At 43.6% G+C, this 14,693-nt stretch overlaps 1 protein-coding gene across 1 annotated transcript; it reads left to right on the plus strand.

Moving 5' to 3' along the window:
• The first annotated feature begins 382 nt into the window (after window positions 1–382).
• On the plus strand, window positions 383–14,388 carry LOC117565735 (uncharacterized). Its single transcript, XM_052008452.1, has 5 exons — window positions 383–3,163; window positions 3,233–3,320; window positions 8,408–8,489; window positions 8,928–9,251; window positions 12,036–14,388. The coding sequence occupies exons 1-5, from the start codon at window positions 490–492 to the stop codon at window positions 13,788–13,790; spliced, it is 4,923 nt and encodes a 1,640-aa protein (XP_051864412.1). The 5' UTR covers window positions 383–489; the 3' UTR covers window positions 13,791–14,388.
• Window positions 14,389–14,693: the final 305 nt, after the last annotated feature.

The following is a 14,693-nucleotide window of genomic DNA, read 5'->3' on the forward strand; positions in this document are numbered from 1 at the left end:
AGAGCTGTGGCGCTGCAGCCGCAGAAAATGGCCGCAGTAGCAGCTGAAGTAGCAACAGAAATAGCGACAACAACAACCACAGCAATAGCAACAGCGACAGCAACAACTGCAGCAACATATTGACAAACTGATTGAATGAATGAGAAGAGCAGCAACAGCGGCGACGGCTGCGCGGATTGCTGAAGTTGTTGACGACGACGACGACGATGATGATGATGATGATGATGATGATGAAGACGATGAAGCCGAGCAGCCAAAACTACGACACAACAATGCCAATGCCAAGTGCCAACAACAAAAGCGGAAATTAAGTGCCAAAGGCAACGACAGCAACCGCAACGAAGCAAAATCAAAACTAAATTTACATAACAAAACAAGCAGCAGCAGCAGAAAGCACAGAAAACGAGGCAAGAAGCATAATCAAAATATACAGCAGCAGCAGCAGCAACAGAAACACAAGCAACAGCAACAGCAACCAACAACCGCAACATGGCAATCGCTGCAGTGGGCAGCAGCAGCAGCAGCCATTGTGGGCGTGGCCCGGCCAGCTTGTGGTTGATTTGGCTGCTGTTGGCAGCACCAGCATATGCGGCGCCGGCAAAGACAGCAACTGTTGCTGAAGTGACAATAGCAGCAACAGCAGCAGCAGCACCAGCAACAGCAACATCAAATGTGGCAACAGCAGCGCAACAGCTGCAAATAGGCGTTGAAGGCGATACGCCCACATTGATTGCAACTGGCAGGCAGCAACATGTCAGCCAGGCAACCACAAAAGCAGCAACAACAACCTCTACGACAACAACAATACCATCAACAACAACATCCACGACAACAACAACAACTGCTGCACCAGCAGCAATCACAACTACGAGTGTGACAACAGCAACAAGCATTGCCAGCAACAGCAGCAGCACTGCAACAGCAACCACAGCAGCAACCTCCACAACTACAACAACAACAACAACAACAGCGAGCAGCAACCATTTGCCGGAATCGGTGGTGCAGCTGCTCGATCTGGAAGTGACTGCAGCGCCACCTCAGAACAAAGGACACGACGGCCTCAAGCTGACCAAAAAGAAGCAGCTGCAACAGCAACACTTCCACGCCACCAGCACGTCACCAGCAGCAGCAACAGCAACAGGAATGCTGCTGCCGGTGGCCAATGGATATTTGGGACCCATTTTCATGGGCGAAAAGACATTCAGTGTGGTGCATCCACTAAAAAAGCCGCAACCAGCACAAGAAGAGGAGCAACCAAAGGTGGATACGGAGTCGATTGAGTCGCAGCTGCGCGAAGGACGCATTGTTGAGATTCTGGCGCCAACAGCGTTGCTCGAGAGCAGCACAACAACAACCAACAGCAGCAGCAGCCCGATAACTGACAGCAACAGCAACAGCAACAACTTGGGCAGCAGCACTTCAACAACCACCACAAGTCGCCCCATTTTGCCGCATGCAATGCTCTCGACAACCGTTTTCCAAGTGCCCGAACAGCAGCAACCACAACAACCTACAGCCGCAACAACAACCACAACCACAACAACAACAACAACAGCGAGCAGCACTCGCTTGCCATTTGTGGCTGCTGTTGCTGAAATAAGTGCGGTGCAAGCAACAGCACCTCGGACTGAATCCAAAATCTCCGACATACAAATCGAGGTCTACGACTCGACGGTGGATTCGATTGTGGCGTCCACGAATTTCCGGGATAATCAAGGCTATTATCCGTTGCCCCTGGAGCCAGCGATGGGCACCACAAAGCCACCGCCAAGTTCGCCGGTGGTGCAAGAGCGTTTCACCCAATACGTGATCGATCGAGCGGATGTCTCCACACAACCCGCTGAGCCAGGGATGGGAAAACCGGAGCCAGCGGCGATTGAGATACACATCAATGTGTCGGAGGCCTTTGGCAGCGAGAGCGAAGATCTCGAGTTCTCGTATCGCCAGCCAGCGAATAAGCCAAGCAAATCAAATGATGAGATACTTGTGGTCGAGATCATTGACAGCAGCACCGAGAACATTTCGTCGAGCGCCAGTTCCGAGCATTTGTTCAACTATCCGGGAGCATCGCAGCCACAGCCAGCGGTAAGGCCACCGCAAACGCAGGATGCAACCGACGAGCTGTTTATGGCGGATCGTGGCAATGGTTTGCCGCGACCACCGCATCCGCCACCGCCGCCACCGATGCCGCGCAAACCGAGCATCGATCGGGACTCCGATACGATATTCTACATCTCCAACACCGAGGTGAAGGTGGGCGAATCCCTGCCCACCGCCAGCAGCAGCAGCAGCAACAACAACGAGCAGCAGCAGCAACGCAAACTGCAGCTGGAGAATCAATTCTTTCCGGCCAGCTACATTATGGAGCAACAACAGCAACAGCAACAACAACAGCAGCAGCAACAGAAGCTGCAGCGTAGCTCCTCCGAGGACATTATACTTTCACCGCTTCACAACACCGCCGATGCGCTGAAGATATTGAGAAGTCCGGCCATGTCTGGGGATGGGGCTCCGCCCTTGGATGTCACCTATGTGGGGGAATCGGTCATTGAGGTGGAGCAACAAGCGTTGCCCTCAACACAGCAGCCGCCGCTGATGGTCGCCAGCGTTCAACCGCAAGCGGACATCATTATACAGCCGGCGGTGTTGCCGGATCTGGCGATTGGAGTGCCTGTAATTGGTGAGCTGCCGCCACAGATTGAGCTCAAGGAGATCGACTATATGCCCGGTGAGCTCCTGGGTCAGAGTCAGGGTGGCATCTATGAGAATGACATCGAGAGCAATAGCTTGGGCATGGGCATGGGCATGGGCATCGGTCAACCGGATCCCGATGTCATCGAGAGTTCCATTCAATACGGTGGGGATTTGATCGATGATGGCGCTGGCGGTGGCTTCGATGGCGTCGAGGGTTCGTATCCCTTCGATAGTCCCGCGCATCGCTTGCAACAGCATCAGGTCAACGGACATCGCTACAGTCATTTGCATCGCGAACAGTTGCCGGTCGCCGAGCTCCTGAATGCCACGTTGCTGCAACAGCACAACAACGACAGCGGCAACATCTCGGAATTGGGCGGCGCTTCGGCCATGGCACCGTTGCAGCATGGCGGAGCTCAGTTCTTCGAGACACACACCAGGAATCCCTCAATGTCGGAGCAACCAGCAGGTAAAAATGACCATCCTTGACTTTCGCATTGATGGCGTATTAAAGTTGTGAGTGTTTTTCTCGTTGCAGGTTATTTCAATCTCATTGCTGTCTCGGTGGGTCTCATCATTGTTGTGCTCGCCGCTGGACTCTTGACCTCCATGTATTGTGCAGTTCGGTAAGTGAAAGGCATATAGTTCTTAGTTGAGAAAGGTCGGAAGGGCTAAGGGTTCCACTTTGTAAAACACTAAGTGGGAAATAATAGACATACTATTTTCAATTACAATTGAAGTACATTCTAAGACTTCGTGGAACTACTAACTTATGTAAACCGCCAGGCTGATGTATGCTTTAATAAACATCAAGTTGATCAAGTACGTAATAAAGCTTTTAGGGAAAGACTACAGGCTTAGGATTGACATTATAACTGGTCAATGTTCGTCGGTTGCTCTTAGGGTAAGGCTGAGCATCACGAATAGTGAGTGATCAGTGCAGTTAATGTTACAAGTCCGGTGTTAAGGAAACACTGGAGCATCACCTCTGAGTAATTCCTTGAATCGCTGTGTCTAAACGATATTCGTGATGTTTTACGGGTACCACCTAAAGCCTGCGACTTCTGAGACGAAGCCTGAATATGCCGGTACAGCTACGGACCTCTACTGGTCTATGCTCCGCTCCTCCTAGGGCAGCCGGTTCTACCTAAACCTAAACCTAAACTTGCCGGCTACATTAAAAATATCCTCAAATCGATAGAAGAAGACGACAATGCGATCGTTGAGGGATTAACTAATTGGGAGTAAAGCTTCAGAACCCTTATTTATTTATCATTTTTGTCTAAAGTCGCAAGATCCGATTTATCGTGTTCGCGTCTGTCTCCAGCAATCATTCAAATACTATTTTCGAGTATTTTCTTACATGTTGTGGACTAAAGTCGCAAGTCAATTAAAATCCACCATCGATTTATAGTTTCTTGAGATTGACCTCTTTCTTTTTATTTGTCTCTCAAACACAATTTTCGTCTTGAATTCCTCTACTGCAGTTCCAATCGGTTAAATTGCTTCAATTTTTGCTCAGTGCGAGTCAGGGCTATTCCTTAGGAGCTATTCCTAAAGTTAAATGCTTTTTCTCCCTCATATGAGCTATTCCTTAAACCCAATACTCTTTTTTTTTCCTTGAGCACTTAAAGCTTAGCTAACTCTTCTGATTAAGTGCTACACTTTGTGCTATAAGATACAGCTGCTTTCGTCGACCTGACCTGCCACTTAATATAGTAGCCAGCTGTTCATTTCACAGTATTCCTCTTAATTCCCAGCTAAACAAGTTCCGTTCGAAGACCCCTTTCAGGTTGCCTTCTCTCTCTTGCTTTTTTCTTTAAGTCAGCCTTCAGATGTAAACTGTTAAGTCAGTAGAAGAGACAAAGAGAGAGAGAGAGAGGGATAGAGGAGAGAAAACTCGTAAGTGAGTTAGTCTGCATCGTTGTTTCAAGGTGTCTTCAGCAGCAGCAACAGCAGCACATAATAACCCTTCAGTGAGTGTCGAATCGGTTAAGTTGCAATGTCCTTCAAATCGAAAATAATTGCAACGCATTGCAGCTGATGCTCAATAAAAACATGAAACATGCCACAGGGTAATGTCAGGGGAGAAGCCACCACGAGAAACCGATGGATGGCAACCGATTAAGGGGCAAAACCCACGAAGAAAGTAAGTGTGAAAAGAAAGCAGAGTTGACGAGCGTGAGATGCCACGGGGCTAAACTTGAAGCTTGAAGCAGCGAAAGCTGCCACACACAAAAGCAAAAAGAACGGAAAAAGACAAGGAAAGCGGAAGGGTGTAGCGGGGTTTTTGGTGAGGTGAGAAGAGGTTTATTGTGGGGATAAAGGAAAGGAAAGGAAAGGAAAGGAAAGGAAAGAAAAAGGGCGAGAAGCTGCGGCAAAATAAGTAGAACGTAAGCGAAGGCAGCAGCTGATGTGCAGTCAACTTCAAAGTGCCAAAAAGGGTTACCTGGCCACGCCCACGCACACACAATACGGACAGACAGACACGATACACACACATACATACATAATACACATGGGAGGCGTGGCAAATCGCATTTATCAGCTTCATTCTGGCATTTTATTTCTCGCAACGCCAACGGCAGCTAAATCTCTGACTTGTCGAGGTCGAAAGGGAAACGAGAGAGGGCAAGGGGAAGGGGAAGGGGAAGGGGAAGGTAGACGAAGGGTAGCTGGGTGGCAAAGCATCCCGATTGTGTTTTATTCGTAGACAATATACAAGTTTTCTTCCAGTCCCGTCATGTGTAGACACAAGATGCGAAAAGACTTACTCACTTCGTTTTGCCGTATATGCGGAACTGATTATCTACAAGACTCGTCGAGTATAAATTCTTGCCAAAGGGAAATTTAAATTTCCCTCGGCTGCGCTGGCGGAATTTGTACTCGACGTTTCTTGTAGAAAATATGCGGTGCAGCTCTTGCCGAAAATCTGTGCTTAGATTCTAGTGCGTAGTTCGGAATATGCAAAATAAAAATACGCTCAAAAATATATGCAGTAAATAAAATGTTTATTATACTTGAAATTAAATTTATTAAAACTAATACAATGAGTACTTAAATTTATATATAATATTATCTAAACAGTTTTACTTATAACTAAATAATATAATAGCTAAAAGAAAAAATTAATTTATTTCGCCGTTTTCAATATTCTTCGCCCTGAACAATGCCTTGTAGTTTCTATTTTTATCATCCAACGTAGCTCTTTCGTGGTCCTCAAAACTGTAAATATAAATACAAATACAAATATATTTTTTAATTTAAATCAGATTAGAATAGTAGTTTAATAATATTAACAACTTACCTCTGATTGTTTTATAAAAGACGCGTAGGAAAAAATCAACTTTCTCGTACAGCACTCACAAAACAAATGACAAATGATACACAAAATTGCACATGTTCGAGAAAAGTAGGCGTTAGGGAAATTACGCGTTGCGCTAAGAGGGCGCGTACACCAGACTCAATGCAAGAAGCATTCTACAAGACGATTCATCTAACGATCTGCATAAAATTCTTGCAGTCTCGGTCTTGGCATGACACGAAACACAATTGGGATGTGCTGTGACTGTGACGCAATGTCAGCACGCACATCCCTTTTTAGTGGGTGGCACGCTGCCATAAATCTCGAGCATGCCACGTAAATGGGAATTTGTTGCCGCCGTTGCTTTTATATGCGGCTACTAAATGCCAAACAAAATGAGAGGAGCAAAGGCAAAGTAGGGTGAGTGAGTCGAAAATGTTAGAGGCGCCACAAATCAACGCAACGCCCGTCGACAGACGTTTGCCGGAAGTTGCGGAAGTTGCCACGGCGACAGACACAGAAAGAGGAAAAGGGAAAGGGAGATGATGAAGATGCCAACAACAGTAGCTAACAAGGCAAAGGCGACGCGTCGCATGTTGCAAGCAGCAGCATAAAACGCCAAATGGCAACCGCAAAGCGTTGCCAGTTGCCACACACACACACACACTTGGACAGCAGCTCAAACTCGACAAATGCGCAACGGAAATAAATTTCGCCTTGCCATTTTTTCTTTTGCTTCGTTTTCGCCTTTGCGGTCACACAGAGAGAAGCGAGGCTAAAAGGAAATTGCACAATAAACTGTCGAGACGAGAAATTAGTTGTTGTTGTTGTTGTTGTGTCGTGCTTTCTTTTTTTTTTGGGCAAAAGAAGAAACGCATTAAAAACGAAAGTACAATTTGAGGAGCTCTTAAGTGGAGACTGTGCGGTAAAGGGAGAAGTGCGTCTCATGTGCAACACCTTTTGAGTAATTTCATTTGTTTTGCTGCTGCCTCTTTGCGTTGCACAAGCCACGAGAGCACTCAATTCTACGGCGAAAGCTTTTAAATAGATGAATTGCCCACAAAATATACCTGCAAGTAGTTGAGCAGCACTTTCCTCCTCTCTCTCTCTCTCTCTCTCTCTTAAATGCTTTTAAACAGATTGGCAACACTCTGGAGACCATTTCTGTGTTTATCTGGCAACTCCATAAGCATCTGGACACTTGGGCAGTTGCTGCTGCCACTTGCAATTGCAGCTCTTCCCTTTCTCCGCCTCTTCCCCCTCTTCCTTTCTCTTCTTTATGCGATTGTTTCGCTTACTTAAATACTTTTAAGCCGATTGGCAGCACTCAAGGGATACGTTTTGTATTTGTCTGGCCACAAGCAATTGCAGTTTGACAGTTATGAAAGCAACAGCTTCACTGCATCGTTTCTCTTTCTATCTCTCTCTCTCTCTCTCCCTTTCTTTTCCCTCTATTCCCTATTCCAATCTAGCTGTCTTTGTCTGGCTTTCATTAGGGAACTGCGCTGATTTTGTTTGCCATCGATGGTCAGCACTTGCTTAATTGCAATCGATCGTTACACAATTCAGTAATTCATTTGTTTGTGCTTCAACGATTAAATTCCTAAAATTGCACTGATATGGCAACGTCGTATATGTTAATATTAGTTATTGCTTTCACTTATTAGCATAATTATTAGCTCCTCGATTTGAATTATTTTATTATTGCTGCTAAAATATTGAAAATCATTAAGAAACAATATAAATTTTACCGAAGTGGCAACGCTGCACTGTTTCTTCATTATTATTGACTTATAGATATGTGTGAAATGAAGAATTGGCTGAAATTCGATGAATATTGGCAAAAGCCAAATTTGAAATCATTAAAAATAAATGAATTCTAGCAATGTGGCAACGCTGCGAGGCAAAATACGGTACATTGCTTCTTCCTTATCATTCGCTTTTAGATTTCTGCGCTTTTGAATGAAGAATTGACAGAAATTCAATAACAAAATTCAAAATCATTAAGAACAAAGTATGTTGTACCGATGTGGCAACGCTGGTCTGCAAAAAACGAGAACTTGTGTAGTTCTTCTTATAGATTTTAATGCTTTCTAATAGAAGAATTGACAGAATTTCGATGATTATTCTCCCTTTATATTTAGAAAAAATATTTGTAAAATTGAAGCAGATGGGCAACTCTATGGGAATGGGAATTTTGCAGCCTTTGGAAGAGCTGCCTCAAAGTAGGCAACACAATTGTGAATTTCTTGGGGGATTTCGTCAACATCTGCAATGCATGGCATTTCATAAATATGTTATCTCAATATTTCCTACTTACCATCTCAATTTCTTTTAACTTTCTTTCACTTTCTCTCTCTTTCTCTCTCTCTGTGTCTGTCTCTGTGTGCTCTTTGTGTATTTTTGCAGTTATTTCTTGAACAAGAATGCGACTTCGAGTGCCGCTGGCGATGACAGCGAACAGGGCCAGGGACAGGACTCCAAGCAAGAGGTAAGTGCCCAGATTGTTGCACAAATGATGATGAACTAGAACATCATAATGATGGGCAGCATAATAATAATGTAAATCGTGATGAGGAAGAAGAAGATGGTGCAGATGTAATAGAAGAAGAAGAAGATGAAGGTACTCAACACAAAACTTCAACTGGGAAATTTAAACGCAAATGCCGTCAAGTGTCTGAAAGTTTTGTTGGCAAGCCGCGTGCACCACAACAGCACAACACTTGCAACTGCCGCCCCCTCGCTTCCCTCGCCTGCCACACCCCTCAAAGAATGTTGCGTGGCATTTTTCGAATTTCCAAACGCAATTTGATTGCCATAAAAGCTGAGCTAAAGCTGCAGCTGCATTTCTCTCTCTCTCTCTCACTCTCTTGCTCTTGCTCTCTTCTGATATCTTTTGTCTGCCTTTTACTCTCATTGTGCTTTCCAGTTGTCATCGGTGGCTGCCTCAACGCCTGTGTCGCAGCACAGCAGCAATCGCGAGAGTAATAATCCGCAACTGGCTTGCAAACAGAATCCGCAGCATCCAAATGCCGCCCTAATACGCTCCATGTCGTTGGCCTTGGCCAGCGGCGTGCAACGCATTGAGTTTCAGTTTGAGGCACGTGCCGAACAGCAGCAAACACCGAGTGGCACCACAACGCCCTTGGCCACGCCCACATCGACATTTGCCGGCGGCTTTGCATTCAGCGGTTCCGTCACTAAGATGACGCTCAAAGATAATCATCTCATTGTCGTCACTGAAGAGCGACACGTAAGTCCATCCATCCATCATCCACAGACCACAATCTACAGTTAACAGAGTTGTCGTTGCTTTTAACAGTTCACTGTTAATTGCTTAACATTCGCTGTTAACTTAAGCGTCGTTCTGCACACGTTTTTGTCTGCCTGTCTTTGATGTCGTCCCTCCTTTCTTGTTCTCTCATTTGCTCTCTCTCTCTTTGTGTCTTTGCTTGCAACCTAGGGTAGCACAATGCCCCTTCAGAGGGTCACACATAAGTAGGTGTTGTGCTGGAACTAGTTCAGTGAACCAGCAAATAAAGATTGCTCCTAGTTTTGAAATTAACTTAATTAGTATTATACTGTTATTGTAGAGAACTTTTTATTTATCATGTTTTACCAATGTACTAAACTAGTTCCAAAAGTAAAGAAGAAAGTACTAAACGTAGGTGTTGTGCTGGAACTAGTTCAGTGAACCAGCAAATAAAGATTGCTCCTAGTTTTGAGATTAACTGTTATTGTAGAGTACTTTTTATTTGTCATGTTTTACCAATGTACTAAACTAGTTCCAAAAGTAAAGAAGAAAGTACTGAACGTAGGTGTTGTGCTGGAACTAGTTCAGTGAACCAGCTAATAAAGATTGCACCTAGTTTTGAGATTAACTATTATTGTAGAGTACTTTTTATTTATCATGTTTTACCAATGTACTAAACTAGTTCCAAAAGTAAAGAAGAAAGTACTGAACCTTGTTGTGCTGGAACTAGTTCATGGAACCAATAAAGCGAAAAAAGCGTAAAAAAGATAACTCAATTAGTAGTATAATGTTATTGAAGAGTATTTTTTATCACGTTTTAAAAATGTACTCAACTAGTTCACAGACTTTCTGAACTAGTACTCAACTAGTTCACAAGCTGACAGTAGTAATGAAAATATAACGTTTTACGTATTTCATTTGAGTAGTTTCATACAATATTAATCTTAATTCAAATTATTTTGTAAAATGTAATAATTTCATTTTGTTTCAATATTTCATTGAATTACTGAACTGAACTAGTTCACAGATATTCTATATATTTTAATTCGTGATTTGAACTTATTAAACCAGTCAAGTCAAAGTCTTAATTCTTTCACATATTAATATATTCTCAATCGTAATTTGTACTTTTAAACCAGTTCAAGTTAGTCTCAACTCTTTCATTGAATTCGATTTAAAATAGAATTAGAAAAAAAGGAATTTAGCTAGTTAGTGAAATATGAATCCCAACATTACCTTTAAAATAGAATCCAGTAAGCGTAAAATATAATTGAGCTTCAGCTATGAAGATGCAGCACCTACTATGTAAATTCCTACCAAGGGGTCTCTTGTGTTAAGTGTTGTATAAGTGTAATTCATTCTCTCTCTCTTTCTTCCACACACTGATTTGCTTGCCTCGTAAATAGCTTCTCGTAACTTTTTGTCTGTTTTTCGCTCTGTCTTTCTCTTTCTAACACACACTAATATAAATGTAATACACTTTTTTTTGCTCTGGTCAATCATGTTGATTTGATATTGATGTTGTCGTAGATTTTGATTGATTCGATTGATTCAATGCTATTCATATTGTGTGTATTTGTGTGTGTGTGTGTGCCTGCTCTCAGCTCGTAAGCAGAGACAATCGTCTCATTCTCTTACTTTTTCCTCTTTTTACGAGCTGACTCTGTGAATATTTGTGTCTGTTATTTCTCTCAATGTCTTAAGTTTTTGTAGTTCCCTTACAACTGAGTAAATTTGCCCTTGTGTAAGAAATTCAAAATATTTCCAAGTGTATACTATAGTTGTCTCATTCTTGTGCACCCTTTTAAATGGCACAATTGTCTGTCTCATTTACACTCAATATTAAACAATGCATTTGCCTTTTCAACGTTGTCTACTTTGATGACTAAATATCACATTAATCAATTTCACAATTCACAATTGTATGTTTCGTGCCGTAATAAATCCCAGTGCATACTATAGTTGTCTCTTTCCTGCGCTCCCTTTTGAATGTTTGTGTCTTTTCATCCAATTTTAACAATGTTGTCTTCTTTGATGACTAAATATCACATTAATCAATTCCTTTATATTCAAAATTGTATGTTTCTTAACCAAATAATTCCAACTGCATACTATAGTTGACTCTTTCCTGCGCACCCAAATGACTGTCTCTTTTACACCCATGTCAATGTTGTCTACTTAATGCTACAATTGTCTCTTTTACACTCAATATTAAGTCGTATGTATTTGCCTTTTCAATGTTGTCTACATTGATGACTAATTAACTAACATTAATCAATTCGAACTGTACATTTATCTCGCTGTCTCTTTCCCGCTCGTTCACCCTGTCAACACCCTGCGTGGAACACCCTGTGCCCATTGACTTTAGCTACTATTTGTCAGACAGTCCTCAGGCAACATATTTCTCCCCCTTCCTGTCCCTCTCTCTCTCTCTCTCTCTGTCTCACTCTCTCTCTGTGAAGTGTAAATGTGCCACAAGCAAAGCAAATGCAAATGCAATTTTCAACACTTTCCGCATGGCAGGCACTCGATTTGTCTCTCTACGCTTCGCTCCAGTTGCAACATCCTGTGTGGCAACTTTCACTCTCTCTCTCTCTCTCAGTCTTTGCACTTGTTGTTCTTGATGTTGTTGTTGTCGTACTTGATGTCGTTGATGTTGTCGCTCTTGTTGTTGTTGTTGTTCTTGTTGTTTTCGTTGTTGTTGCCTGCTGCACCTGCTCTCCGTGCCTTATATTTTTTCTCGTTGCCTTTTGGCTCATTTGTCTCACATGTTTCTTCTCGCAGGATATTTCGCGCAACGCACGAGAAACCAAAATGCACACAGACAAGGACGGTGTCTTTGTGGTGGAAGTGGCACGTGGCATCGACTCCAAACAGCCACCCGATAGTCCAGCTGCAGCCGCTGCAGCAGCTGCTTCCGCTGACATCACCGAGCTGCCCTTTGACACTTCGAACAGCAATGGCGGGCTGAAGCAATCGCCGGCAGCTTTGGAGAATCGCTCGTTGCCACCGAATCACGAACAGGTGCAGATCCATGCACCGCCCAGCGACTTTGCCAATCCCTTGACCACAGGTGGAGCAGCTGGTGGAGCAACAGCAGCTTCCGCTGCTGGTTTGCATCTCATTGAGGAGGAAACACTTGCGGCCGATGAGGAGGCAATGATGTTGCCCGAGTCGCAGCCATTGCAAGCCACGGCTGCCACGGGTTTGTCGCAATCGGATTTGAGTTCCACATCGTCGAGTGATTCGAACAAACGTTACTCGTATGGCAACCAGGAGCTGTATGTCATCGATCAGCCCGGTTATGTGACTAATGCGCCAACGGTGATTAGCATTCCACTCCTGGTCAGCGAAGAGACAGCAGTTGAGCAACAGCAGCAGCCACAACAGCAATCGCCAGAGCAGAAAAAGAAAGAGGAGCTAGAGAAGCAGCTTAAGAAGCAGCAGCAGACTACTGAGCAAAGGGAGCAAAGGGAAGACAAGTCAGAGTTGCAAAAGGCAGCTGAAGAATTAGAGCAGCCAAAGCAAGCAAAGTCAGAGCAGCCTAAAGAAAAGCAGTCTGAGCCTAAGAAGGAGCAGTCGAATGAGCAGCCAAAGGAAGCAAAGTCAGAGCAGCACAATGAAGTCCAGCCTGAGTCTAAGAAAGAGCAACAGATTGAGCTGACAGAGGAGCAGACAAAGCTAGCATCGCCAAATGACATTGAGCAGCAGTCAGAGCTGAACATAACTGACGCAGAAGTCAGAACTCCGAAAATGACTGACGAGCAAGAGCTAGAAGGCAAGACAGCAGAGGACAAAGAAGTTACTGAGGAAGCTCCTAAGACAGAGACACAAGAAGAGAAGCAACAGGAAAGTCCTGCGAAAGAAACACGAGAAGAGAAGCAACAGGAAACTTCTGAGATAGAGACTCAAGAGAAGAAGCAACAGGAAACTTCTGAGATTGAGACATCTGAGGAGACGCCAAGAGAAGCGCCAAAGGAAGAGAATGAACTGGAAACTCCGCAAAAGAATGAAACTCAACAACAGAATGAACTAGAGACTCAGCAAGATAATGAACTGGAACTGATTCAACCAAAGCCTCAAAGCGAAGCAGAGCTGCCAGCAGAGGAGCAACCGAAGCCAGAGCCAATTGGGGAAGCCGAGTGTAGCTACGATAGTTTGATGAGTCTGCCGGAACCGCCGACAAACGAAGAGATTATGAACGAGGAGCTCAACGATTACGCGCTAATGGAATCGAATCAATTGGATTCGCTGCCACCGCCACCGCCACCGCCGCCAGCAGCAGCAACAGCAGCAGCCGTGATCAATGACAATGGTCACAATAACCATAAGGAGCTGCCACCTCTGAGCAATGGGAAGTCAGACCAAGGTGGACCAGGAACAGACGCAGAGCCATCGACATTGACGCCACCCGCCTCGCCGCCAGCATCGCCAACAGCATCGGCCACAGCATCGTCAACAGCAACAGCAACAGCTTCGCTTTGCGGTGGCGGTGCTCTCAGCAATGGCATCCATGCGGTGGCTGTCAATGGCAGTTAAGAGCAGACCGACACACACAAATTGATGATGGAAGGAGGGAAAAAAAAACCAAAAGGTAAGCTCGAAATGAAATAGTGCACTACATTTTAAGAGGATGTGTTTTTTTTTTTTTTAATATTGCGTGTATATTGAGGATGCGAAATGCAAGAAAGGCATTCAATTCGCCGCAATCCTTTCGCGCCTCAATGAATGTTTAGGCTAGGCTAAGGGCAATAGGCTGGCAATAAGCCTAATCTATGATAATACGAAAAGAATACAACCAAATATTTATATTAATAATAATGATATACTATTTCAATTTTTCCACTTAACTGTTTGTTGATTTTCAAAATATTGAAACAAAAACAAAAATCACAAAAAAAACAAATGATAATATTTAAGAACAATTCAAATTCCGATTAATATAAATAAATCATAATTAATTGTTTGTCTATTTGCGGCTGGCGCCAAACCCCCGAAAAAGAAAAAACAAAAGAAGCGCTGGCCAACACTGCTATTTCAATGTCTATCTACAAACTACGAAAACGAAAAAACATTTGAATAAATATATATGAAAAAGAGAGAAACAACAAAACAAATAATAATAATAATAACCACCCTCTACCATACCATAGAGCTCTCCCCACCTCCCCGTCACAATGTGGTATAATCGTACGACATATTCAACAAAAAAAAAAAAAAAAAAAAACAAAAGCGAAAAATAAAATACCGAAACGATACGAAAAATCAGCATAAATACATATATTCTATAATAACTATGAATCTACATACAAATAGATACATACGAAATTGCGAACGAAAAACCAATTCATAAATTTAATTCCCGCAACTGCAGTCTCTTTAAAATGATCTCAAACAACCTAAACTACGCCAACGTGCTCATTGAACTCAGCTAACAAAAGT

This window comes from Drosophila albomicans, chromosome X (genome assembly GCF_009650485.2).
Source record: "Drosophila albomicans strain 15112-1751.03 chromosome X, ASM965048v2, whole genome shotgun sequence".
Lineage (NCBI taxonomy): Eukaryota > Metazoa > Arthropoda > Insecta > Diptera > Drosophilidae > Drosophila > Drosophila albomicans.

Excerpts from the sequence above, each read along its gene's own strand:
- LOC117565735 (XM_052008452.1), top strand. The coding sequence starts at position 490 with ATGGCAATCGCTGCAGTGGGCAGCAGCAGCAGCAGCCATTGTGGGCGT. Across the intron at positions 3,321-8,407 it reads TCCATGTATTGTGCAGTTCG|TTATTTCTTGAACAAGAATG; the intron begins GTAAGTGAAAGG and ends GTATTTTTGCAG. Across the intron at positions 9,252-12,035 it reads TCGTCACTGAAGAGCGACAC|GATATTTCGCGCAACGCACG; the intron begins GTAAGTCCATCC and ends TTCTTCTCGCAG.